This window comes from Vombatus ursinus, unplaced genomic scaffold (assembly GCF_900497805.2).
Source record: "Vombatus ursinus unplaced genomic scaffold, bare-nosed wombat genome assembly UNPS02009132.1, whole genome shotgun sequence".
NCBI classification, from domain to species: Eukaryota; Metazoa; Chordata; class Mammalia; order Diprotodontia; family Vombatidae; genus Vombatus; species Vombatus ursinus.
In genome coordinates, this window is record NW_020948910.1 from 11,041,445 (window position 1) to 11,067,922 (window position 26,478).

General features: G+C 38.5%; 1 protein-coding gene across 2 annotated transcripts in view; it reads right to left on the reverse strand.

Annotated features, from left to right (window-relative positions):
- ARFGEF3 (ARFGEF family member 3) overlaps positions 1 to 26,478 on the reverse strand; it is a 209,135-nt gene that overhangs the window by 59,680 nt on the left and 122,977 nt on the right. For both annotated transcript variants that reach the window (XM_027850770.1, XM_027850769.1), the window contains 5 exons: positions 25,505 to 25,832; positions 19,680 to 19,792; positions 17,322 to 18,232; positions 3,986 to 4,152; positions 2,698 to 2,863 (listed from right to left, as the gene is read on the reverse strand). In XM_027850770.1, coding sequence (XP_027706571.1) covers positions 2,698 to 2,863; positions 3,986 to 4,152; positions 17,322 to 18,232; positions 19,680 to 19,792; positions 25,505 to 25,832 — 1,685 coding nt within the window. The remainder of the gene's footprint in view (positions 1 to 2,697; positions 2,864 to 3,985; positions 4,153 to 17,321; positions 18,233 to 19,679; positions 19,793 to 25,504; positions 25,833 to 26,478) is intronic.

The window sequence follows — 26,478 nt, forward strand, 5'->3', positions numbered from 1 at the left end:
TTCCCAAACCCCAATAGCTTCAATGTCTTATTGATATTAATTATATGATATTGAACAGATATCAAGCTATTGAAGCTAACTTCAAATTTTAAAAGCACATATACAAAAGATGGAAGGACATGGCAAGAGATGGACTTAGGTCTGCATAGCCAGGGAAAAATATGAGCTGTGTAAGGAAGGCTAAATGTCAGAAATAGCAAATGCTTGTGAAAAATGCTAAGGAACACAATAATGATTTTGAAAATTATGGTCTAGGTAAAGAGAACCAGGAAGGAACAGGTGCTATGCTTTGGCCAGAGGATATAATACAAATAGACAACACAGAGAAGGCAACACCAATCAAAAGTTCAATTTTGTCTATCTTATCTATCAAGGAAAATAATCTCCAGAATGAAAAGAGTAGAACTATCATGATAAATAGGAAATAGAGATGCAAGATAAGTGAAAAGGTAGTAAGAAAGCACACAAATGATCTAGATGAATTTTTCCTTTCCAGGCTGGATGAATTACAGCCCAGGGTACTGATCATTAAACCAGTGACAGCCATCCTTGAGAAAAGATGGAGTATGAAAGAGGTTCTAGAAGACAAAAGATTTGGGAGGAAGGATGGAAAGACAGGTTAAAGCAACTACAGTTATCCCTTCCATATTGGGGAGGGATGTTAGGTGCCATCTGGAAAATCTGTGTAAAATTTTTTGGCCCTCCTTTCATTCCAGAGAAGAAGTCTGAATTATTTCTTTTTCTTTTCTGAGGTGTTTACAGTACCTTATTGTAAAATTTAGGTTAAGTATTTATAGGCTATATGTAGGTCAATGTTGAGTAAGAATACTGTACAAAAAAAGAAGTTCTGAAAATACAGAATACTACAGTAATTTCTTGTGCTGACCTTTGTTATATCAAAACTGTGATGGGGAAAGTTGAGATGTAGAAGGGATATTTGTATAATCCTTTATAATAAACTAATGTTAATCCTCATGTGGAGCTTCAACAAAACTCTAAAAGTATTTCTTAAACAGGCGGGTAATGAGCAGGCAGAAAAGTTTATGATCACTAAGGAACCAACAAAAATTCCCTAAGCTGAAAGGGAACTTAGAGGTCATCTAGTCTGACCTCCTCATTTTACAATGATTAAATTCAGGCCCAGAGAGATTAAATGTAAAATACTTCATTTAGGATAATAAATACACTGTAGAGTGTTGAATAGGAGGGACATGGCTACAATGGGCACATGAAGGGAAAGAATAAAAAACCAAAACCAAAAAATCAAAACAACTCAAGAGTTTTAGTTGACAGAAAATGTAATATACAAGAACAGAAATGATGTTCCTACCACAAATAAATAATAAGCACATAAAAAACTAATAGATAAACAAACTCTAAAGTGAACTTAGCATTGCTAGGATCATAGGACCATAGAGTTAGAGCAGGAGACCTCAGAAGCTGTCTAGAGCAACCCACTCATGTTATGGATGAGGAAACAGACTCAGAGACCTATCCATAGAGAGTCAGTATTAATGAGTATTGTGTTCAAAACAAAGGATGATTAGCTGAATGGAGGTGATATATACTGGAGAAGAAAAATGGAGGGTGCCTTAAAATATCTGAAGGGCTCTCATGTGAAGGAAGGATAAAGCTTGTTCCATCCAACTTTACAAGGAAGAACTAGAATTATAGAGTCAAAATTAGAGAGAAGAACATTTTTGCTCAACAATATAAAGAATAGCCTAAAAACTAAACGTATTTAAAAATGGGTTATGCTACCTCAAGAACTAAATAGTTCTTTGTAACTTAAAAGTATTCAAGTAGAGGCAGGATCACCTCATGTCCTTAAATGTATCTTCTAGGTCTAAGAACCTATCTTTACCTGTTAACCAGGCCTGATCCTGATTCTGCAGGGACAATGGGATAAACAGATCTTTCTAATGACCTCACTTGGATTTTAAAATAATTAAATTAATTACCAAACAGTGTATACTTAAAGCAAAGATGTTATGGTATTTATAATACCTTTATAATACAAATACTATTCATGTACATATAATACAGTGATTCATATAATACAAATATTATTTATAATAACCTCTAAAATACAAAAACTCCTTATATAATAAGCCATTATTATTATTTCAAGTACAGCGGGAAAGAAAATTAAGAATCACCAGGTTAAATGATATGGGAAACAAAACTGAAACCAGCCAGCTATTCAATCACTCAGCATTACTGTCAAAATCCCATGAGCACCAAAGAATCTCAGAGCATGGAGCTTCCAGGAATGATTCTGGGATTTGCGCCCAAAGTACACTAACCTCCCTTTTAAAATAAGATCGATGGTTTTACATCAATAAAGAGCCAAAGAAGGACTTACCGAATAGAGAACAGTGGGTACCACTATTAAGTGAAGCAGAAACAAGAATGAAATGAAAAGGGACAGTTAACTGAAGGAGCCCACAGCATTTTGACAATCAGAATATTGGTGAAACTCCATATGCATGCATACCTATTGACTTTGAGTCACCCAACAATTGCTTGTATTCATATCTACCAGCAGATATTAAGATTCAGTGGATGCCCTTTGAAAATCTGTTAGAGAAGCTGTAGGATCCCTGGAATGGATTCTGGGAAAGAAGGTTCTCTCACTAACAAGTACTAAAAAGAACAAAACAAAAAAAAAAAACTACAATGTAATGAGTCACTGACCAGTTAGCATGGTGATGAGAGGAAGGCTGTGTTCTTCGGGACTTCCCCAATATCCTGCTTCACCAAGCATGTTCCTATCAAGCACCTGATGGTAAAGTTCTTCAATCCAAGCTTGAGAGAAAACCATCAGCACCCCACTGGTTTGGATCTGCTTCATAAACTCTTTCTATGGAGACAGATTATATTAGTCAGTGATAAGAGTATAACCTTCACTTTGCCCTTCCAGGTGCCCCTTAATTGCCCCATGGTCAGTAAACCTAAATTCACTATAGAATTTCTGGGGAGATAGTCAGATCAAAGTTATTATAACCCCCATGATGCCCATTTTCTATGTGAAATATTTTGAATGCCTAAATAAGCATATTTCTGGGGGAACGCTAGGGTTCTTATATTTGATATATTCATTGCTTGGTATATGAACCATCTAGTTATAGCATGATACAGTTCATAGCTTCCTTTTTTCATCACCTGCCCAACTGGTGGTAGGGGAGGAATTTACTATCTGAAAACTTAATAGCCTGATAGAATAAATATATACCCAAGAGCACTTATATTTATGTTCACTTACACATCCCTGGAGATGTTTGTCTTAGATGAACAGAAAAACAAGACTGTCGATTTCATGTAAGTTTCTACTCATGTATCAGTTCCATAGGTTTCTGTTTAGTACTTGTTCTGCTGGTATTGTTTTTCCCTCTAGTAAGGCTACTGGAGGCAATACCTATCTCAGAGGGATCCAACCAATAGGTAAAAGAAATTATTTTTCTTACTCTGTGCTCTATGCAAGGTATCTTAGTATCTATTAATAAGTGAGTTTGCTCAGCCTGTGGACAAATATTGATCTAGGTACCATTTTGGAATGAATAAAAAGCTTTCTATAGCATTTGTGTGCCCAGTTTATCCTTTTCTCATGGATATATGCTTAGTAAGCAAAGGTAGTCCCCTACCTTTAACTTGCACAGTCTGATGCAAGTTAACAAGCTTTTGAACTGAATAACAATTACATATCTGAGTATATAATAACAGCATTTGGTGAAATTACGGGGCTATCCATCCATCTGACTCTAAGTAGTCACAGCTCTTCGGACTCTGAGACAGGCTGTGCAGTGAGTATGTCTGTAGCTTAACAACATGGATATCTTTCTAGCCTCCAAATCCCTAAGAGGCAATGAGAATGCCAAGGCAGCATGGCATGACATGTGTAGAGCGTCTTCCTACATGTGACTAACACTTGCCTTCATGGCTGAGTGCCCGCCCACTTAGGCGTAAGCAGAGTGTCCATGCTCACCAACATGACAGGTGCGAGTGTTGGCTTCTTTCTGTAGTAATCGCCATTGGAGAGCTTCAGATTGAGCAGGAGAGTGTAGTGTGAGACCATGTAGAGACTGTCCGCATTCATCAGGATTTGAAAGCTGAGGCTGTTGGTGCTGTCAAATCCAGGAGAGTGAATCATACCTAACAGAAAGACAGAAAGAATCTCCAGGGGCCACAGACAAATCATTCAGGTAGGATTCCATTATAGAGAAGCATGAGCCAGCTCTGGAGGTGGAAAACTCAGGCATTCTAAGATATTACTGGGAAATGAGAACTGTGGCCAAGATATTTGGCTTGGACCCTATTTCTTCCCTTTCTGATTCCTTTCCCCAAAGATAATAATAATAATAGTAATAAATGAAACAATCTGATTATATTTGAGTTATTTCCTTCTGTAGGGCTTGTGCTTTATAGAGGTAGCTAGTTAGCATAGAGATAGAGTGATGGACTTGGATTCAGGAAGATCTGAGCTCAAATTCTACCTCAGATACTTAATAGTTGTGTGACCCTGGCCTAGTCACATAAACTCTTTCAGACTCAGTTTCCTCATCCATAAAGTGGAGATAATAATATCACCTACCTCAAAGGACTGTTGTGAGGATCAAATGAGATAATACATGCAAAGAACTCTGCAAACTTCAAAATGCTATATAAATATTAGCTATTAATATTATATCAATTTGCTATAGATAAACTGTACTCACATTCTACAGATGGGAAAATTGAGCCAAATAAAGGGCTCCTTTCTTGTCCAAGGTGGTAGTAATAGTTCTTATTTCTATGGTGCTTTAAGGTTTACAAAGTGCTTTCCTCATAAGATAGGGAGTACAAATAGCATTATCCTGATTTTACAAGTGAGGAAACTGAGGCTCAGAGGGGTCCAATGAATATCTCATGACCTCATAGCTGATAAATGTAGGAGCCAAGATGTGAATTCTCTTGGCATATAAGTATTTGTACAAGTCTTATACTGCATTTATTCCATAAAACATACCACCATATACCACTTAACTAGAAGTGGTGTCAGAAACTAAACCCTGGTCTCCTCTCTCTTTATAAGCAACTTCTGCATAGGGTTGAGGTTCAAATGAGATAATATTTATAAAGTTCTTAGCAGGCACTATGAGCCTGGCACATGTAGACACTTAAGTACTTAGTCTTCTCCTTTTCCCTCTCACTCAGTCTGGTGTCATGTTCACCATTTTGCCTTATTGTTTTGTTATCACCCAAATATTTGGGCTGACATGGATGTGGTTGGAATATGACTGAATGGAAAAAGCATGGACTCTAGAGTTCAAAGATCTGGATTTGAATCACTACTCTACTACTTATTTCCTGTGTTACATTGGACAAGTCACTTAAATTTTCTGGACCTCAGTTTTCTTATATATAAAATTCGGGGTTTTGACTAGATGATTTCTAAAGTCTCTTTAGGCTCTGAACCTATACTCCTAGAATATGGCATAAAAAATAGATAGATAGATATATGGATAAACAAACAAACAGACTCTGGCCATCATTCTCAACAGCATACATATTTCATACATAACTTTAAATCTTTTTTTTTTCAGAAGCTCCAAGTTAATTTGTAAGAACAGAAGGTGATACCTAGACTGTCTATTTTCAACTCTGTACCATTTGTTTTAGAGGCATCCTAGCAGAAGAGATAGCTGGCCTCAGAGTCAGAAAGATTTGGGTTCAAGTCCTGCTGTGTGACCCTGAGAAAGTCACTTAATTTCTCAGTGACTTACATTTATAGTTGCAGGATACTTGCTGATCTGCACTGCTAGAAGAAGTTTCTACACTGGCAGTTCCCCACACTGATGAAATTACAGTTCTGGAACAATTTTTTAACCTCTACAGATGGGGTTTTGATTCCTAATTTTCCACTTTTACTCTAAATTAATAGGTGACTAACTTAATGGTTAATGTCTAGTGCAGGAAGAGGACGTGAAACACAACGTGGCTTTTAGAGTTGGTTCAAAGTCAAATAAAATTGGTGGCATCAGAGGAAAAAGCCATTTTCCATCTATTCAAACACATTAATTATGAGATGACTTTTTTATTTGAAAAAAAAGCATTAAAAATATTAAGTAAAAGAGTAACGCTTATCTTGCTTTGTGAGGCTTCACAAATTCTGTGCTACAAGTCTCTTGGATTTTCATCTTGGAATTGTGAGCTAGATGCATAAATTAAAATGTTGGAAGATAGCATTAAAAAATCACTCACTTTTCAAGAAGTGTCTAAGTTTGGGAAATAGTAATGTACCCCAACACACATGGATCAGCAAGACTGCTAAAGTTTTTAAGCTGGGTGGGATTTTTGCAATTCTCTGGGCCACACGAAGTGCAGGAATGCCTGTTTCTGTTTAATAACTTGGAAGAGCATTTTGACGGTGCAATTACTGCATTATAATATGTTATTTGTGACATAAGACACAGGAAAAAATCCTATAATTGACTTAGCTATTAGACACTAACAAAAAATGCAAGAGCAAGAAATTATTTGAGTGTGTTTTGAAAGACTGAGCCAATGCTCAGCTCATGAAAATTATGAAGGTAACTAATGTATTTACTGGGATTCATGTAAAACTGAATGGGGAAAAATGATACTGAAGCTCAATGTCATTAGGAGAGAGAGAGACAGAGAGAGAAAGAGAGAGAGAGAGAGAGAGAGAGAGAGAGAGAGAGAGAGAAACCACTAGAAGGCATTACTGATCATCAGCAGTGACAATTGGTCAGACTGGTTATAAGCAACCTGTTGATTAGTTATGTATATTTTTATATCGATTAACGTTTCAAGTTATGAAACCCTTGCAGCCAGCTCACAAGAACGGAACAAAACCAGGTATAAGGAATATTATGCCTCAGGGAAAATGGCAATCTGCTTGATTTTCCAGATTTATCTCAGAAGCAATAAATCCCATACTTTCTTATAATTATGTGAAAAATGTGCTTTTATGGGAAAAAGTATGCCATAAGAAGTCTTTAGGCAATAGAATAGACTAATCTCATATCTGTGCTTGCTAAGTGCTGTCTACTGGCAAGTAATCAAAATTGGGAGGACACAATAGTTGGACCTATAGCCTATAAAATCTTGGTAACTGACTTTTCCCTTCTTTGAGTAACTACTTGTTTGTTTTTCTTCGCCCTTCTCCTCCTTCATTCTGATTCTTTCTTTCATCTCCACTCACCCACCCCTGCTACTGCCCCTTGCCATCCAATCTCTGGTCCAATCAATATATCATGCTTCATTGTCAGGAGCTATAACAGCAAGATGAGTTCTCTCAATGATTTATTATCTTATTCCCTGCACTTAATAATTGAAACATTTTGCTTGGCAACAGATTTCTTTACATAAGACCTAGCATCTAATTATGGTTTTAATGACATATGGGATGGATTTTTTTTAAAATTAAGGGCTTTCCACTGACACCTACACATCAGAAATTGGAAAAACAGACAAATGCATGTTGTGCTATCAATTTCTTGTCCAGCATCTTCTGTTTCTTTTTCTCCTATGTAAAATCACTCCTTAAATTTTAGGATTTCTTAAATAGGGTGTGCTAAGCTTGAAGCAGGTCTATAAAATAAAAATATTTTCACAATCACATGCCTTTGCCATTCTAGTTTTCTTCTATGCTCCCCCTGTTTTCATTAGTATGGTCACAGTTGCAAACTTTTTGTCAGATATCTTGACTATGACAATCCCCTACTTGGGGCCATTCTCTGCTGTCTAGTAAAAACACTCAATAGCCATACTGTGATCTTCATTTGGTTTTCAAGGTCCTTTGACAATCTGGCACTAACCAACCTACTTTCACCTACTGTATCTTGATAAGTAAATATGTCAATTCTCATGTTCTAGTTTTGGAACAGATGTATTATGAGTGCCATGCTACCTTAAAACAAAAGGTTTCCAAAAGGCAGTCTGATGCAGTGGGTAAGGCACATTTGGCGTTAGGATGAGTTAGGCTGAAATTCTGCCTCTTGACATAAACTGGTTTTGTGACCCTGGGCAAGTCACTTAACCTTTAAGGGTCACAGGAACTCTTTAAGCTTCTAAATTGCAGAGCAGGTGCTGATCTGCATTGGTAAGAGGAGTTCCTTATGCCAATGAAATCACAAATTTGGCCTCAGGGCAAGTGCAGGGGTGGAGGAGAAAGGTCCTTTCCATTGATCTGTATAAATGTCATTTAAAAAAAATTAAATTTAAAACAAAACATAAAGATTTAAAAAATCCTTATAAAATTAACATCTAAAATGATTCACATGTTCACATGATACACACATTATATGTATTAATCTTATTAAAATATAAACTCCCAGAGATTACACGTCCACAGTGACTATATGGACAATTGTTTCAAAATTACCAATGGGAAGAACAGTAAATGTTGGTAAATGGTCTGAGCTCTCTGTGTCCCCTTTTGTAGTACTCACAGGAGTAGAAGGAGTAGAAGGTGATTTCACAAACCTAAGGGTCATTTTATATCTGCTTTACAGATTGCTACAGTCGCTGTCCCCTCCCACTCCCAATTCATTATCTGGTAGCCAAGAGGCCCAGGTCTTGGAGTCAGGAAGTCAGGGCATCAAACCCTTCCTCTGACACATTCTATGTGATAGAATGGACAAATCCCTTAACCTCTCAGTGTCCCAGGAAGCCCTCCAAGACTGTAAGTTGCACAACAATTGCTGATGTGCATTAGTGGGGGGGGGTCCTAACACTGGGAAAGTCTCACTCTAATGAAATCCCATATCTGGAGCAAAAAATAAAATAAAATCTGGTAGTCAATTGGCCTGTCTGTATTTAGCTAGGCACAGCCCCAGGCAGTAGACACAGTGTATTGTTGGGACTATCACATCCTTCAAAAAGCCAGGTCACTTCCATGCTGGAGCAAGACTTTCATGATAACACATCTATGGCGCATGGCACAAATCTCTTAGAGAAGATTTCCAGAAAGCTATGGATAAGAATTGGGCTGAGGAAGCCCTCATGCGTGAGATCAGCAATCCACACAAAGCATCAAAGCCCTCAAGGCCTTCTAAGACTCCTTCATAGGCTGATCCCATTCCTTAGGAAGGTTTTCCTCTCCCTAGTCTGACAATTTCTGTGAGAGTTCTCCTCACATTAGCAGCCTTTTACCTTTGTGAGGATGTTGAATCTTTCTGCATTCTTTTTCTATGCCCTAGAACCCCAGAACCTTGATATGCTGCTAGGGGGAAGCCTAGTGGTGATAATCTACTCAAATCCAGAGATCCACTACAACCATATTGTCCTTCTAGTGCCTCTGGAGATGCTTTGTGGAACCCTGAGGTTTTCCCCAAGTAGAATATAACCTCCTTGAGGGCAGGTATTATTTTTCATTCTGCCTTTCTATTTCTAGCCCCTAGAACAGTGCCCTGCACATAACAGGTGCTCAATAAATGCTCATTTCATTGGACTGGATTATGAAGATATAATTTTAAAATCACCAATCTAAGGGAGGAAAGCCTGAGTCAAATTTTGTCTGTGGATCTATACACATTATATACATTATATACAGAATACCAGACACTGTGGTAGGCACTAAGATTGCAAAGATAAAGATGACAGTTCCTGTTTTAAAGCAGCTTACCTTCCATCAGGAAAGATAACATATACATATAAAGTATGTTACACAATAAATATAGGTAAGTGGGAGCTGAAGGAAGCACTAGCAGCTTAGAGGACCAAAAAAGGCTCCAAGTAGAAGGTGGCGTGAAAAGAAACTGTGGGTTCTAAGAGAAAGAGGTGAGGAGGGAGCGTGTTCTAGGGAACAGTGAACAGCCAGTGCAAACGTGCAGAGATGGGAAATGTGGCATCATGTGTGAGGAATTGCAAGAAGACCACCCTGGCTAAACCACACAGTGTGTAAAGAGGAGTAATGTATAATAATGCTGGAAAGATAGGAAGAGGCCAGGTGGTGAAGGGCTCAAATGCCAAACAAAGAAGTCTGTATTCCATCCAAGAGGTAATAGGGAGTCCCTAGAGTTTACTGAGCAAGAGAGTGACCTTGCTAGACCTGGGCTTTAGAGACATCACTTTGGCAATTGTGTGGAACATGGTTTGTACAGTGATTTCAAAGTCTGGGTTCTTCTTTTGAAATATGGTGGGGGCCATATTTAGAACAAGTGCTTTCTTTCTCCCTCTCTCCTCTCCCGACCCCGCTATAGCAAGAAGAGGATTGATTCTTCAGACTTTAAAGGCTAACATTCTCTAAATATTGTCATTGTCAATGATCCCTATTTGCCAAGTAGCTATTAATCCGACCTGCTACTGGCAGCTTTTCATTTTAATAGCTTTCAGAAGAACAGAAATATCTAGCATTTAGGATTCTGATAAGGCATTTAACCCCTTGTTCTGATATTATTTTTAGATGCAAAGTACCTGTCTGAGAAAAGGTTATATTTATGGCATCCATTTGTCCTGGGAAATCTGGGACATCTGATTTCAAGAAAAAGAAATGTACATTTAACAAGATTTTCCAAAAGGAATGTTCTTTGTTGGATCATGTGCCCTAATTTTAGGTTTGGAAAATAGGGTCATCATATGTATAACAGTAAATGTCTGTATGTCTTTGACTTCAGAGAGGAAAAGAGGGTCATGTAAACAGTAGGGAACACTCATGTGGTCTAACTAAGGTAAACCGCTATTCTGAAAAAAAAAATCTGTGTGACATCATATTCATTTTCTGATCAAGCTATGTGGAAAAGAAGTTTGGATCAACAATCAGAAGATCTGGTTTCTACTTTCGCATAGACTATTAACTTTCTGTGTGACTCTAAGTAAGTCACCTGACCTTTACAGATCGTAAGTCTATAAAATAAAGGGGTTGAAATAGATTAGTATTTCTCAAAGTGTGGTCAGAAGACCCCCGGTTAGGGAAGGGGGGTCCATAATACCCTTTCAGAAGAATATGAAAAAAACCCAGCTTCATGCAAATATGTAGTTGGAAAAGGGAAAAGCATTTGAATAGGCAAATAATATCTTATTCTGAAAATAGTTTTTTTGCTTTGGAAAATATGTGCATTTTCATAAAAATTGTATATGTCAACATGAAATAGGTTTGTTATTGTTCTTTTAAAATGAACTAATAAATATTTTATTAAGTTATCAATTTTAATTTCTAATGTAGTAACTATCACTACATATAACCCACATAAAAAAAAAGATCTTTTGGGTCAGTAATTACTAAGAGTGTAAAGGGGTCCTGAAACCAAATAGTTTGAGAACTGCTCAATTAGACATCTCCAGGGTCCTTTCAACATCAATGCCCATATCAATAGTGTCATTCAGGGCTAACCACAGGACTGACAGATATAAATTAGTTTACTGAGAATAGGATCCCCAAATAACTCTACATTTTGGAAATAATTATCAACAATGGTTAAGAAAAAGGTGTTAAGCACCGAAGGACATAGGAATTGACAGCCTGGCAGTTAGTTCACATCCAACTTTAGTGCTTTTTATAACCCTGCAACTCTAGGATTCTTTAATTTAAATTTATAATTATGTATAACATTTCATGCTATGCAAAGTATATTGAGTCAAACAGACTTCTTGGCAGGTACAACTCTGAAATATTGGCAGTTTTTCTGCATGCTACCAAGTTTTGAGAGTTGATCAGGCTGCACATACAATTCCATCTCAACCCCACCTCAAAAGCCCTAAACAGTACCCACTTAGCTCTTTTGGTGTCCATTACAGATGGCCAATGAAAATGTGTTGAATTAATTTGAAAAGCAAACCATATATATAGGGGCAGACTTTGGCTCATTATTTTTCCAAATCATAATGTTCAGATTACATTTCCTAACTCCATGATAGTTGACTTTCTATGGTCATTTCCACTCTGCTTTTTTTTTTTTTTTCCAACTCCAAGGAACCAGATACCCCTCCCAGGTTAAACTCATTACCTCTACTACCATGCTACTCACTCAAGCCTTGACTGACACCAGCTCCCTCAGCCTTTTCTCCCCTCTGATTGGAAGGCTAAAGAGTACAGTATCAAACTCCTCCCAATGCCTTCTTTTATACAGGGCAGAAACTGGACTTTGGGTTCACTGCATTCAGTATCTGTTTCCCTGACTGGTTTTTTCTACTCCACACAACAAGATGTCCCTGCGCTACGTACCTTGGTGTCTCTTCCCTCCCCTCTTTGTTTCCTTTTTTTGTGTGTTGTCTCTCCCCACCCCCATTAGATTGTAAGCTCCTTGAGGGTAGGGACTGTTTTTCTTTTTATTAATTGTATCCCCAGTGCTTAGCATAGTGCCTGGCCCATAGCAGACACTTAATAAATATTTATTGGATTGGACTTTTATTATTCTTATGAAGAACTCTCATATGAAAGACATACTAGACTTGTTCTGCTTAGCCTCCCAGGCTAGAGTGAGAGCTGCAGACATGGAGACTTTGACCTGGTGTAAGGACTAATATCCTAAGAACTAGAGTTGACCCAAAATGAACAATGGGAGGTAGTGGGCTCCCCTTGTTCAAGCAGAGACTGAACATTGGTTGAGGGTGTTATAGAGAAGATCATGGGTCAAAAGGCCTCCGATGTCCTCTCCAAATAGATTCAGTTTCTTAGGAAACAAAGATGAGACTGCTAGTAAATTAATACTTCATTGACCCAGCATCATTAAAAAGGAGAACTGCAATAATAGCCTATCTCCTAGACATCCCTTTGAGCCATGGGAAAGCTTACATTTTATCTGCTTTTGAACGCAATCTTTAGATTCCTTGGCTTCTTAAACAGAGCAAACCAAAAGTAATTTAACATATTTTTAGTGACTTGTGGCCATTATTATAAATGTTTCCAGACATTTCAAATAGCTGACTATAGCTTTCTACCCATAGGTGGCCAGTCTCTTGCTAGCTTTCTTATTCAAAGATGACACTTAGCAACATGTCTATCCATCTCAGGATTTCAAGACTTCAGGGCAATGACAAATCATTTCTATTAAAAAAATGTTGAAGATCCCTACCCAACATTAAATGGCTCTAGGCTGCTGTGCTTTTATCATTCTTACAGCTGGTTTTTCTCTCCTTGCTTCATGTCAGGATGCCAAATGTCCCTTCTTACTTGTGCCAAGCGTCTACCTCTGGAAGGACCATTCCCTTTGACTTTACTGCCTCTAATTTTTTGTCACCTGAGAAATCAAATAACCAAACATATTAGTATTGTATGAATACAAGAGTAGACTCAAAAAAAGCCTTGTGAGAGGAGAATGAAAGCTAGTGAACTGTGTGATAGCTAGTTTAGCTGTCTTTTTTCCTTTCTTTCAAGTTTATGGTTGTATTCTAGATAGGTGAGTTGGATAGAAGTATAACTGGTTTCTGGACGACTGAATGACCACTTCATTCATTCATTCACTCATTTATTCATCTTTTATAACTGAGTTTCTATATTTGCTGAGGTGCACCATTACTTTCATTTGGTTATAAACGACCTACTGAAACATAAAACAGATATAGCAGAGGGTACAAGGACTAAAATGAAGTAGGCAGGTGGCTCATTGGATACAGTGCCAGGTCTGGAGTTGGGAAGACCTGAATTCAAAGCCAGCCTTAGTCACTTACTATCTGTGTGATCCTTGGAGCAAGTCACTTAACCTCTGTTTGTCTTAATCCACTGGAGAAGGAAATGGCAAACCACTCCAGTACCTTTGCCAAGAAAACCTCACGGACAGTGTGGTACATGGGGTCATGAAGAGTTGGACATGACTGAACAACAACGTGGACTAAAGCATATAGCTGGAATGTAAGATTGGAAATCTGATTCCTTGATTGATTTAGGGATTCAGCCAAATTCAATCAGGAATATTTGAATTTGTTTAGTGATAAACCAACTGTGCAAATTACGTACATTTAGAAGGAAAAGATACTAAGTGGCTGATAGAGTAAGACTTTGCATGGAAATGAAAAATCCAACCCACCCTCTGCAGTTGGAGAATGATATCACAAGTCACCATAAAAGAGGAAGAAATGATTCAATTTAAAACTATACGAACTCTAAGAACTATGAAAGAATGAATTCATGCTCAAAAGGTCCTATAAGCGTGTGATAGATTTGTGTGGGAGAGCAGTAACTTGCTAAGACATTATGTGGGTTTTACCAACTTTTCTTTGCAGAGATTCTATAGGTGCAAGAACATGCATGTGTTTAAGAAACATGTGCTGAAAATAATAAGGCCAATATTGAAATAATGTGATAATGGAAAATGAGCTTATAAGGAGAACTATGTGAACATATAGTTAATGATTTTTTTATCCTAAAAAGAAGGGGTATATTCCTTTTCTAGGAAGTATGTCAAGATAGAAAGAAGGTCTCTCTCCTAAAGACATTCTCTCCTAAGGGTGAAGTTAGGATAGTGGGAAAAAGAGAAGGCGTACTAATGAGAGACCACTCTCAGTAGGACCAGCAAACCAAGTCTTGAAGTTTGCTGGTAGAAGAAAAACAGTGGGGCCTCAAGGTGCTATAACAGGTCTAGGGCCTCATAGACCCTACATGTCATTCCTATACAAAGAAACTGCTGTAACCGCCAGCTCATATTTAGTCGTATATTAGAGAGAGTTCCATATTTCCTCAGTGCTCAATTATAGCTCTCATTTAACAAATTTATCCAAATCCTTTTAAAATCTACTCCCCTCCACCTTGAATTAACTCTTTAGGAAATGAGCTCTAAATGTTTATCAGGAAAGAGCCAGTCAGGAAGATCCTTTTATTGTATTTAAAACTGCACTGATAAGTTTTAAAAGACAGCTCCTTGTCTTAGTATCTTGGGACCTGATAAACACATCAGTAATGTTTATTGATATAGGGAATTCCCAGTGAGGAAATGCCCTCTACCTATCCAGATCAGCATTTGCTCTGCAACTTGGAGTTTTAGCCAGCTGCCTGGCTACCTAGATGTTAAATGACTTGCCCCAAGTCATGCAGTCAGCATGTATCGGAGGTAGACTGGAACCTTGGCCCGCTTGACTCCAAGGCAGGTAGGATTCTTGATGGTTATATTGATTCTTGATGGCTTCTTGATGGTTATATTCAAGGACTTGCCCATTTCAGTAGCTAAATTCCCTTGAATGGACTCTAAGGCAGGCTTACCTTATGATAAATTCTACTCTCTAGTGAATTGAGTTTTCATTGTCTTGTAGCGATGTTATAATTAATTACTCAAGTGTCTTTCAGTATGCCAGATATTGACTAGGAGATGCAACTGTTAAACCATAGCCAGGTTTGATTTCAGTTCTCACCTTTTACTATTCTAAGACAGCAGAATCCTCATGTTTTTAGTTTGTCCTCTTATATGCATCCCTCGTCTATCGTTCTAGCAGCTCCCCTCTGGACCTTCTCCAAGTCCATTAAATCCTCCTTGAGGTATGGTGATCAGCATTGCATATATTAGTCCCAGAATGGATATATCAGGATTTTATTTAAGAAATGGATGATCGTTTGGTTTTTCCTTTAAAGAGTTTTATTGCCGTTCTCCTTGATCTCCTCAAGCTTCTATCATATTTGGTGTTCCCTGATCCCCATGATCTCTAATGGGAATGTAGCCAGAGTCAATATATATCAGATCTGTGATTTTGATGCAGGGATTCTCTCAACTAACACAGGTCACAACCCATCTAAAACTTAGTATGATCATATGGTCATAGATTCAGAGTTGGAAGGGATATTTGAGGTCAGCTAGTTCAACTCCTTTATTTCACAGCTAAGTAAACTGAGGCAATGGGTAGCTAGGTGGCTCAGTAGATAAGAGTGCTGGGCCTGGAGTCAGGAAGAACTGACTTTAAATCCTGACTCAGACACTTACTAGCTGTGTGACCTTGGGCAACTCACTTAGCCCTGGTTTGCCTCAGTTTTCTCATTTGTAAAATGAGTTGGAGAAGGAAATGGCAACCCACTCCAGTATCCCTGCCAAGAAAAATGGGATCATGAAGAGCCATACACCACTGAAACAGCTGAACAACAACAAACGGAGGGAAAGAGAGGTGAAGTAACTTCTCACAGAGCACAAAAGTAATAAATGGAAGAGCCAGGATTTGAACCCAGGGCCTCTGACTCCAAATCCAGCTCTCTCTCTACTGTACTGTGCTGAATGGTTAAGGTACTTGTCCATGGTCACACAATTGGTTAAAGTCAAGAGGGAGGATTTGAATTTAAGTCTTCCTGGCTTCAGGTAGAAAGTGCTACCCAATGGGTCATGTTGCCTCTCTAGTGAGAGTAGAGATTCCTTAAACCCTCTTCTGTTTTTATTTTTAAGGAAGAGTTGTCATCTGTTGTTTTGGTCAAAATTTAGAGTATCAAATTTTTTTAGCCTATGAAGTTTGGACTTAGGGGGAGAACAGTTGCATCTCCTAGCCAATATCTGGCATACTGAAAGACACTTGAGTAATTAATTATAACATCGCTACAAGACAATGAAAACTCAATTCACTAGAGAGTAGAATTTATCATAAGGTAGGCCTGCCTTAGAGTCCATTCAAGGGAATTTATCTACTGAAATGGGCAAGTCCTTGAATATAATTGGATTTCAGTTTTATAGCTGACCCATGGATTGGACTCATAGGTCAACATTATAAAAAGGTCCCAATATATTATGAAACACTGATTATAGAATTCTATTTTAGGAATAGATCTCTACCCAATACCTACCACTCTAGAATTCTTTGTGGTTGCTCAGCTGTTTCAGTCATGTCTGACTCTTTGTGACCCCATTTGGGATTTTCTTGGCAAAGATACTAGAGTGGTTTGCCATTTTCTTCTCTAGCTCATTTGACAGATGAGGAAATTGAGGCAAACAAGGTTAAGCGACATGCCCTGGGTTACACAGCTAGTCAGTTTCTAAGGCTGGATTTGAATTCAGATCTTCCTGACTCTAAACTTGGTGTTCTATCCACTGCACCATCTACCTGCCCTTCTGGAACTCTACTGAACTCTATGGAACCCTTTACAACAACTCGGTGGCAGAGTGGGTTAGAATGTTTTATTTGGAGTCAGGAGACCTGGGTTTGAATTTTGTTTATGATACTTATCTAGTTGGACAAATTACTTAACCTTTCTGAACTTCAGTTTCCTCATATATAATGAGGGATTTGAAGGATTCTGAGGTAACCGTTCTATGTTGGAATTTGATTCCTTCTCTAAAAGGAATGGAAGAATCCCAGAGAATCACTAGAGTGCGTGCTTGCGTACTCCAAATTGTATATTCAGTTGTAATTGCTCACTAGCGCCGGGTGCCCTGAACCTTAATTTTGACAGGATAGTGGTAGAACCATTTGCAAACCTGAGCAGAAGGTTGAGGAGAAGTTCTGGAGCGCAGAGTCCACCTCTTCCACGGTGGGGAGGGCAAGCAGCCGAGGAAGGAGGCTCTCCAGGGTTTGCACAAACAGCCTGGCGCTGTGCTGATCGGCCTCCTGGCTCTTCAGCAGTTTTAAGGAGAGGGCGGCCGTCCTCAAGGATCTGTAGCCCAGGCAATCCCGCGGGGTCCGCTCCTCGTCAGCTAGAGAACAATTATCAGACCCAATGTCTGAGACATCAGACCTCCCAGAGTCTTTTTCTGCTGCCATGGAGTACTGATCACAGGAATCAAATTCAGTCCTAGAAAGGTCTTGGTCATCTACACTGAAATTACTCTCACTATATCTGGATCCGTATGACCTCGTCCTGCAATCAACGGACAGGAAATTAGTTATGTCAGGGTAAACAACAGTGTGGCTTCTCTGAACAACATCTGGTTGGTCTATCGCGTCTGATTCTCGCTCTTTCCTTAGAATTTCCTTACTCTCTGGTACGGCTGGCGACTTTAAACAACTCTTTTGGTTTTCAGGGTTCTCCTCAGGCGTGGTCTGCCCCATTTCACCCTCCAAAGTGGTCTGACCTGTATCCGTGGTAACACTAATGCTAATGTCAGGGCTCTTCTCATTTCCTGATTCCCATGGGGTGTGTTCTGAGGACAGGACTCGCCTTTGCCACCGAAAGTCAGCTTCATTGATCTCCATGGATTCACGGCTCGATTCACCCCCATCTTTCAACTCATCGATGCGCCGGAGAAGGAGCTGCACCTGTTCCTCACTCAAACCTTTGCCCTGGCTAAGTTCGTCTAATGCTCCAAGTAGGGTGCAGACACAGGATACCGAGGCAAAGCAGGCTTCAATGCCACCTTTTATACAAGCTTCTGTCATTCCATCCATAATGCTGTGCCAATATTGTTGTTGTTTGAGAGAGAAAAGAAAACAATACCATCTCAAGGACAGAAAAAGTATTCTAAAGGGAAAATGCATTGGCAAGCTGGTAAGTGATGTAATATTCACAACAAGGGGCAATACTCATATACATTAGTTCTCCTTTACTTTAAAGATCTGTCACTTCATTAGTGTGGCTGTTTTCCCCAACTTTCCCCAACAAAGATTACAACCCCTCCCATGATGAAATAAATGGTTTCTTAGAGTTGCTGTTGCCAAAAAATTCACAAACCTGGGGCAAGCTTCTCAAAACTTAGGCTAGGTCTTTGACAGATATGCAGTCTAGTACCTAGCCCATACATACATACATACATACATACATACATATATACACATATACATACATATTAAATTACATATAATCATCTATTATATATATACATATAAATATATTTTTATTAGGTATATAAATATAATATATATACATTTATTATATATACATACATGTATATACCTATTACACTATATGTGCTATAATAATATATTACACATATAACATGATTATATTATTATATGTTATATTATATCATATATTACATATATTCATACATTATTAGGTATATAATAACATATGTTATAATATATTTTGTCACATTATAATAATGGTATATCATATATCATATGATATATGCATCATATATTTTATAATATGATATATCACATTATTATATCATTCTACATAACAATAATATATATCATGATTATCAATAATGTGATATATAATATATAAATATATAAATATGTGTGTATATGTGTATTATTATATATTATTTCACACATACATTATTTCTTTGGGAGTCAAGGATGGACCTCAATTTCACTGGCCTAGGAAGGAAGCTTCTAATGAGGAATTTCTCTCTACCAGTGCAATTTAGTAACTGTTCTATAATTTATAGTCTTAGAGTGTTGCCTGGGGGCACTGACTTACACTAAAGTCATACAACCAGTATGTGTCAGGTGACACTTGAACCCAGGCTTCCCAACTCTAATGCTAATGTTCTATCCACCATGCCTCACAGGCTTTCTCTATAACATAAAGATAAGAATAGAAATTGAACTTATACTATTACTAGAACAGTGAACACAGTGAAGAGCCTCTCTCTACCAATGTAGGTCATCACTTTTTCTGTAACTTAGGGTTCTAGTGGGTTGCCCAGAGCACTGAGGGGTTAAGCACTTTGCCCAGGATCACACCACCAATATGTATCAGAGATGGGATTTGAACCCAGGTCTTCATGGCTCCAAGGCTAGCTCTCTCTCCACCGTACCACACTGTACCCCAACCCTCAATCCAAGACACATTCACACACACACACACACAGGGAGAGACTGGGTAGATTCCTCTAAACATCTTTCTTCAATAAGTAGTACAGAAATGGAAGAAGAAAGTGCATACATACAGTTTGAGGAGATCTAGATGTGACTTTCTTTTTGAGACTGATCTTTTCCTGGATTCAGGTTCAGTGGAGCTGGGCCCTGCCAGATCACAGAGCCTTTGGGGGCTACCAAGTATCTTTAAAAAAAAGGAAAAAATGCCTTAGGTTTGCTTCTTTTTTTTTTTAAAGAATATTACATACTCACAAAAAAGCTATACAAACATGAGCTCAAAGAAACACGAAACCTTTCTTTGTTGACAGAAGCAATGGGAGCTTACTGTAATAGGAGTGTAAATCTTATACCCCAAACAAAACAGGCCCTAACATTTTTCTTGACCTGCATCGTAGCATCCAGACACCCAACACTTCAGGCTGGACTTGAGTAGAAAGAAAAATCTCTAGGGTGTGATTTGTCTTGGGGAACCAATATTCTTTATTTTATGATAGGATAGAGTAGCTTTGTTTTGTTTTTAGATTGTAATTTAGTGCTAGATGATCCTGAAAAGAAGAAAGGCTAATGGTAAGTCTTTGGGTTGAAAATCCAATCACTATGTGTATTTACTTTTAAATTGATACAGGCACATAATAGGAAGAGTAGGAAGGGGACAGATACATGACAGTATACAAAAAATATGTGAAGATTGGCAGAGCATGAGCGAATCAAAATAAAAGCGCCAGATTTCTCGGGTTAGGGTACAGGATGTTATAGTCATGGTTCAGGGGATGGGGCTGGTGGTGACAGCAGTACAAATTAAAATAAAGAGAAAAGAGATTCCCCTCTAATTTAGGAAGAGAAAAAAGGTACTGAAATTAGGTTTTCCTCCAACTGTTCACTGTGTACTTTTCAGGTCGAGGGAGAATAAGGAACAGCAACCCAAGATAAATGAATAAGGCTCCCAACCACTTTGATTCACTTGCATATAGGGATTTGAAACCCTTGCCCTCTTCCTCCCCTGCCCTTCCCCTACTCCAAGAAACAGAAAGACTACTTGGAAACACGGAAATAACACTTTGTGTTCAAATAATAAAATGCTAAACAAACATCCTGGACAGAAACAGGTTTGTGGGCATAAGCTCTGAACCTTTGGATATCTAGGTTACCAACCTTTAGGAGTTAATTGGTTTTGTTTTTCGTTTGTTTTTAAATGAAATGGAGGCATTTATGTAAATACACTGCACAGATTCGGATGATGGATTTTGTTAGAGGAAGGAAGGAAGGAGTCAACATTTCCAGAAGAGACAATCCAGGGGCTGGATGGACATTCTAAGCCCAGTCCTGTCCCTACACTGCTGTTTGACCTTGAGAAATCTGTCACTTGATCTTTGAAAAACGAAATCTCCTTACTAGCTGTTTGACCCTGGGCAAGTCACTTAACCCCAGTTGCCTAAAAATTTAAAAAAAGGAAAAAAAAAGGAAAATGGAGTCTCCTGACAAACCTCCTCCATAGGGAAATTGTGGAGAATATTAGAAGTCAACTATTTAAAATAGGATTAGAGATGTAATATGGCATAATGTGGCACAAAGTTCTGGACTTAGTTTAGATACTGTCTGGTGTTTACTTGCTGTGTGACCACAAGCAAATCTTAATTATAGAGCAGTTGCAATCTACAAGTCTGCAGAGAGTTCACATGTGGACAAAAATCACAGATCATTGATATATTATTATAGGCAACTAGGTACTGCAGTGGATAGAGCACTGGGCCTGGAGTCAGGAATGTAGACAGTTATAGACTGAGTTCAAATCCAGTCTCAGTCTGCCTCAATTTCCTCATCTGTAAATGGGGATAATAGTAGCATCTCTCTCACAGGGTTGTGAGGATCAAATGTGATATTTGTAATGCACCTAGCAGGGTGCTCCTTTTTCTTCCCTGTTTCAGTGGATCTAGGACAGCTGTGATGTATACACCTTCCATCAGTGCAGTTCACAACTCATACACACCTTCTTTTTTCTCTCCTATTAGGGACCTAGATCTCCCACATGCCAGGCTACTCATCTTTCAATGGTGAGATGTTTTTAATGATATGAAACTACACTTGATACTGTAGGGACAAAAGAAAGGAGGCTTAAGCAGAGTTGGACTTTTAATTCCCTGTGCAAACATCCTATCACCAACTCCTTCAATTGGTCAGTCAGTTGTATAGTAAGCCCATATTCTGTGCCCAGTACTGTATAAGACACCATTCTGCTTTCAAGGAACTATTGGGGAAAAACAAACAAACAAAAATAGCAAAACCTTTAGGAACAATTAGAGAATATTAGAGCAATATTAGAACAGTTAGAGAATAATAGAATACAAGTAAAGGTTGGTAGATGAGCACCTAGAAAAAGAAGCAGTCATTTCAAATGGTCTACTTTATCGAGAAAAGAGTATGCAAAACTAAGACCATTTCCTTTTTTAGCAGGGTTAATAGACTAGTACGTCAGGAGAAATGATATAAATACAATTTACATAGATTTTTAGCAAAACAGGAGTGATAATACTATTGTACTTTGCTGTAGTCAGACATCTGGAGCATTAGGTTGCATTCAATTTAGTTCAACAGAAATTTATGAAACACCTATGTGCCGGGCACTGTGTTAAGCACTAAGAAAACAAAGATAAAGTTAAAATAGACCTTATACTCAAGGAGCTTACATTCTATTGGAGAAAACAACACATATCCAGGTAATACAAAACATATCCTAAATAAGTATTGGAGGGTGAGATGGCCTAGTGGTGGTGGAGACAGGGTATTAAAAATGGCAGGGAGGGAATGATAGGAAAGGTTTAAAGGAAAGTAGGGGCTCTAAGAGATAGAGGTGAGGAGAAAGCAAGACTAAACATGGAGAGCATTGCCTGGGTAAAAGTACCGAAATGGGGGACAACAATTTTGTCTGAGGAATAGCAAGTTGGCCAGTTTGTGTGGGACACAATATATGAGAGGAAATAACATGAAATCAGTTTGGAAAGATAGGCTGGAGTCAGGTTGTGAAGTGATTTAAATGTCAAACAGGAGTTTGTCTTTTATCCTACAGGCAATAGAGAGGCTACTGATGCCTCTTGGGAAAGAGAGTCATGTGGTCAGGCCTCTACTTTAGGAATGGTAATCTGGCAGCTGTGCAGAAAATGGGTTGGAGATGGGAAAGATAAAATAGGAACCCAAGTAGGAGGCTATCGCAACAGTCAGGAGAGAGGTACCGAGGACCTGAACCAGTTAGAGGTTGTATGAGTGGAGAGAAGGGGACAAAAGGGAGAAATGTCAAGGTTCTGGGCAGGACACTGATAAGATGGAGAGCATCCAGATGAAGGCAACCACAATAGTAAGGGCCTTGGCATCCTACTGAGGGTCAGTTGAAGGAACTGAGGTGGTTAAGCATGGAGAAGACTTGAGAGGACATGACAGCTATGGTGATGTGAAGAGGGATTAATTTGGTTCTGCTTGGCCTTGGAGAGTGGAATGAGAAACAATGAGCGGAAGCTGCAGAGAGGCATGCTTAGTTTCAATGTAAAGAAAATTTCCCAGCAAAAGTGAAACAGCCTATCTCAGGAAGTTAGTGGGATTGCCATCCCTCAGGGTTCAATTTGGTCATGAAAAGCTTTTTAGGCTACTTTGCAATAGGTTCTCAGTTATCCAACATGATTAATGAATGGAATGCTTTTAATTAATGAATAGAAATTCATCATGGATGGATTATTATTTTTAATTTAAACACAATAAAATATACTTCCATTTATAAAACTATATGAATTATAATTTCTAGGTAATAATTATCAAATGAAAATTGTCTAGAACAGGAGTTCTTAACCTGGGGTCCATGTAATTATTTTCAAAAATATTTTGATCATTGTATTTCAATATAATTAGTTTCCTTTGAAATCCTGTGCATTTCATTTTATGAATTTAATAACTTCCGAAATACATAGGCTTCATCAGACTGCCAAAAGGATTCATGATACAAAAAGGGTCTTTAAAGAAAGATCACCTTATATTGGGTATGTTGTAATTGTTTTGTAGGTTGTCTTACTCAGGGATAAGCTGAGTTAAATGGCCTCTAAGGACTCATCCAACTCTGAGATACTATGATTCTGTAATTATAACCAAGTACTAAATGGTGTGGAACAGACCGTAAGTGCAATAGTAATTGAAAGAGGCAAATCACCAGCAGTTGGAATAACCAAAAAGAACTTCATCAAAGAGGTAAAATTTAATCTGGAACTTGAATACGAGGTAAGATATCGAGAAGTAGGAAGTGGTGGGAAGAGCATTCTGGCCTGGAAGAAGGGCCTGAAGGTAAAAGCAGGAAGGAGCACAGCCAATGGGGAAAACGTTGGGGGAGGAAAAATGGAGAAAAGACCAATTAGGTCAGAGTAGAAGGTTCGTGCTGGAGAACAGTGAAGGATACATAGGGTGGGAAGTCTGGGATGCAGGAGGGGAAACAGATTTGATCTGGTAGGACTAGAGGAAGCAGTGTGATTCTTATGCAAGGCAAAGACTAATGAATGTGTTCTACTAATTTTAGTCTGGTAGGGGTATGAATATTAGTTTGGAGAGGAGAATTAAGCCTGGAGATTAAGGTTCCAGAGAATAATGAGGGCCTTCTAGCTCATCTATGCTCTGGTTCTTCTTTCTAAATAGAGAAATGTCTGGGTTGTTACCTTTTGGATACTTGAGAAGGAGAGAAAGGCTCTCATTTCCTTTTAGAAACAAAGATATCTATGAGGCCCCCTCCCTTGACACAAGCTGTCAAATGAAGGGCAGCTTTTATTGTCTCAAATTGGCCCTGGCATCAGTGAAGAGGCATTAGAAGTGACAGGGCAGATTCATTAGTGTGATCAAAATGAAAGAGGCTGATAAGGTTATTTTTTGGGCAATGTAGATGGTGAATTTGAAATCATTAGTCAAATAATAATGTGGGAAAGAAAGAAAAAAGCAGACCCAGAAGAACAGACCACATAAAGGAAAAGTGAAAGATAATGAAGACACAAAGAATATTGGATGGAGACTTTGAAGGAGTAACTGAAAAGCTATGATATTTTGTGCATTGACATTTATTTAAATGTAAGTGGTTGCAAAGAATGTCTTATTATTTTATTTGGTAGAACTTGCTATTTTATCAGTACAGAGCTTAGTAAAGAAATGCCCTCTACTAATAAAGATCAGCAATTGTTCTGCAATGCAGAGCCTTAGAGAGCTGTCTGGGGTCACCTGAGGTTAAGTGACTTGCCCAGGGTCACACATTCAGTATGTGTTCCAAGTAAGACTTGAACCCAGGTCTTCCTGACTCTGAGGCAGGTGTTCTATGCATTATGCCATGTCGTCTCACAAGTTTGTAATAAATTATTTTGAAAAATACATAGTTGCAGGCCATGGACTGTAGGATCATAGGATGATAAATGTAGAGCTGGAAAGAACCTCAGATGTCTTTTACTTCAATGCACTCATTTCACAGATGAGGAAACAGAGGCCCAGGAAGGTTAAGTGATTTGTCCAAAGACACACAAGGAGCGTCAAAAGTAGAATTTGAATCTGTGTCTTCTGACTTTGGAGCCAGTGTTTGGAATTAAATTCATGAATATCAACTAAGGCAACTGAATAAATGGTGGATCAAGGGGGATACAATCAAGAATACTATTAATGAAGGTCTGATAGTCATGGAACTGTAAGTCATCGAAGCTGGGCATTATATAAAATCCGCTGAGTAAATGCAGGATGGATAATTCTGTTGCCTGATGCTATGTGGTAGATAGGAATGAAGTTTACAGCCTGGTTCAATCCATCAGTAGATTGATCAACAAACATTTACTGAGTATTTATGATGCCAATAAATCAGGCAAATATGGAAAGTCACACTTGAGTTCCTTCCTACCTCTTTCATTATTTTGATGGCTTCCACGCGGTGCTGGGGTGGTGGATACAGCAACACCCGATGGTAAAGGGACTGTAGCACGGGCTTCATGGATTCCACTGACCCCACCAAGCGGATGAGCTCAGCTGCAATGTAGTAAATTGTGCGGGCCACAGGCCCACTTAGAGCTGGTGCTGTAGAAGAACACCCAGATCCTCGGCCGTGATCAGAAACGCCAGAGGAAGAGGAATCAGACTCAACGCTGATGCTGTTGCTGTGAGCAGAGGTGATGGTTTTATCATGAATTGGATTTCCCAGGATCACTACAAGAGCTGGGCACAGATGCTTCCTAGGGATGGAGGGGAAAAGAAACATGGGAAATGGCAACTGTAGATAGTGTTATATTTCTAGTTTAAACATTAAATGTCATTGGCAGAACCAAGAAAGCTATTTAGTTGTAGACAGGGTTACTCCTCAGGAATATAGTTATTAATAATCACATGTGATACATGGGCAGTGATTGTGAGATATTGCCACTGCTTGGAATATTGTCAACTCTGTAAGTGATCACGCCATTGACTGTACTATTGTGTTACGTGTTTGTGTTTTTCAAAGTTGGATAGTCATGGACTGAGTCACCAAGTCAGAAACATTCACTCTATTTTAATGGATAGGTCACAGGACTTGAAGTCAAGAGATCTGGGTTCAAATCTTACTCTAAACATTTACTACCAGTGAAATCATGGGAAAATGTCAACTTTTCAGAGACTAAATTGGAAACTACTATTCTGGTAAAGTTCTGAAGGCAGAATTATTTGGTGCAGTTGAAAGCATTCTGGATTTGGAGTCACAGGACACTGGTTCACATCCCAATTCTTTTATTTACTGTCTGACCTTGGACAAGTAGCTTCTCCTCTCTGAGCCTCAGTCTCCTCATCTTTAAAAGGAAAGGGTTAGACCAGATGGCTTCTGAGAATAATTTTAGCTCTAAATCC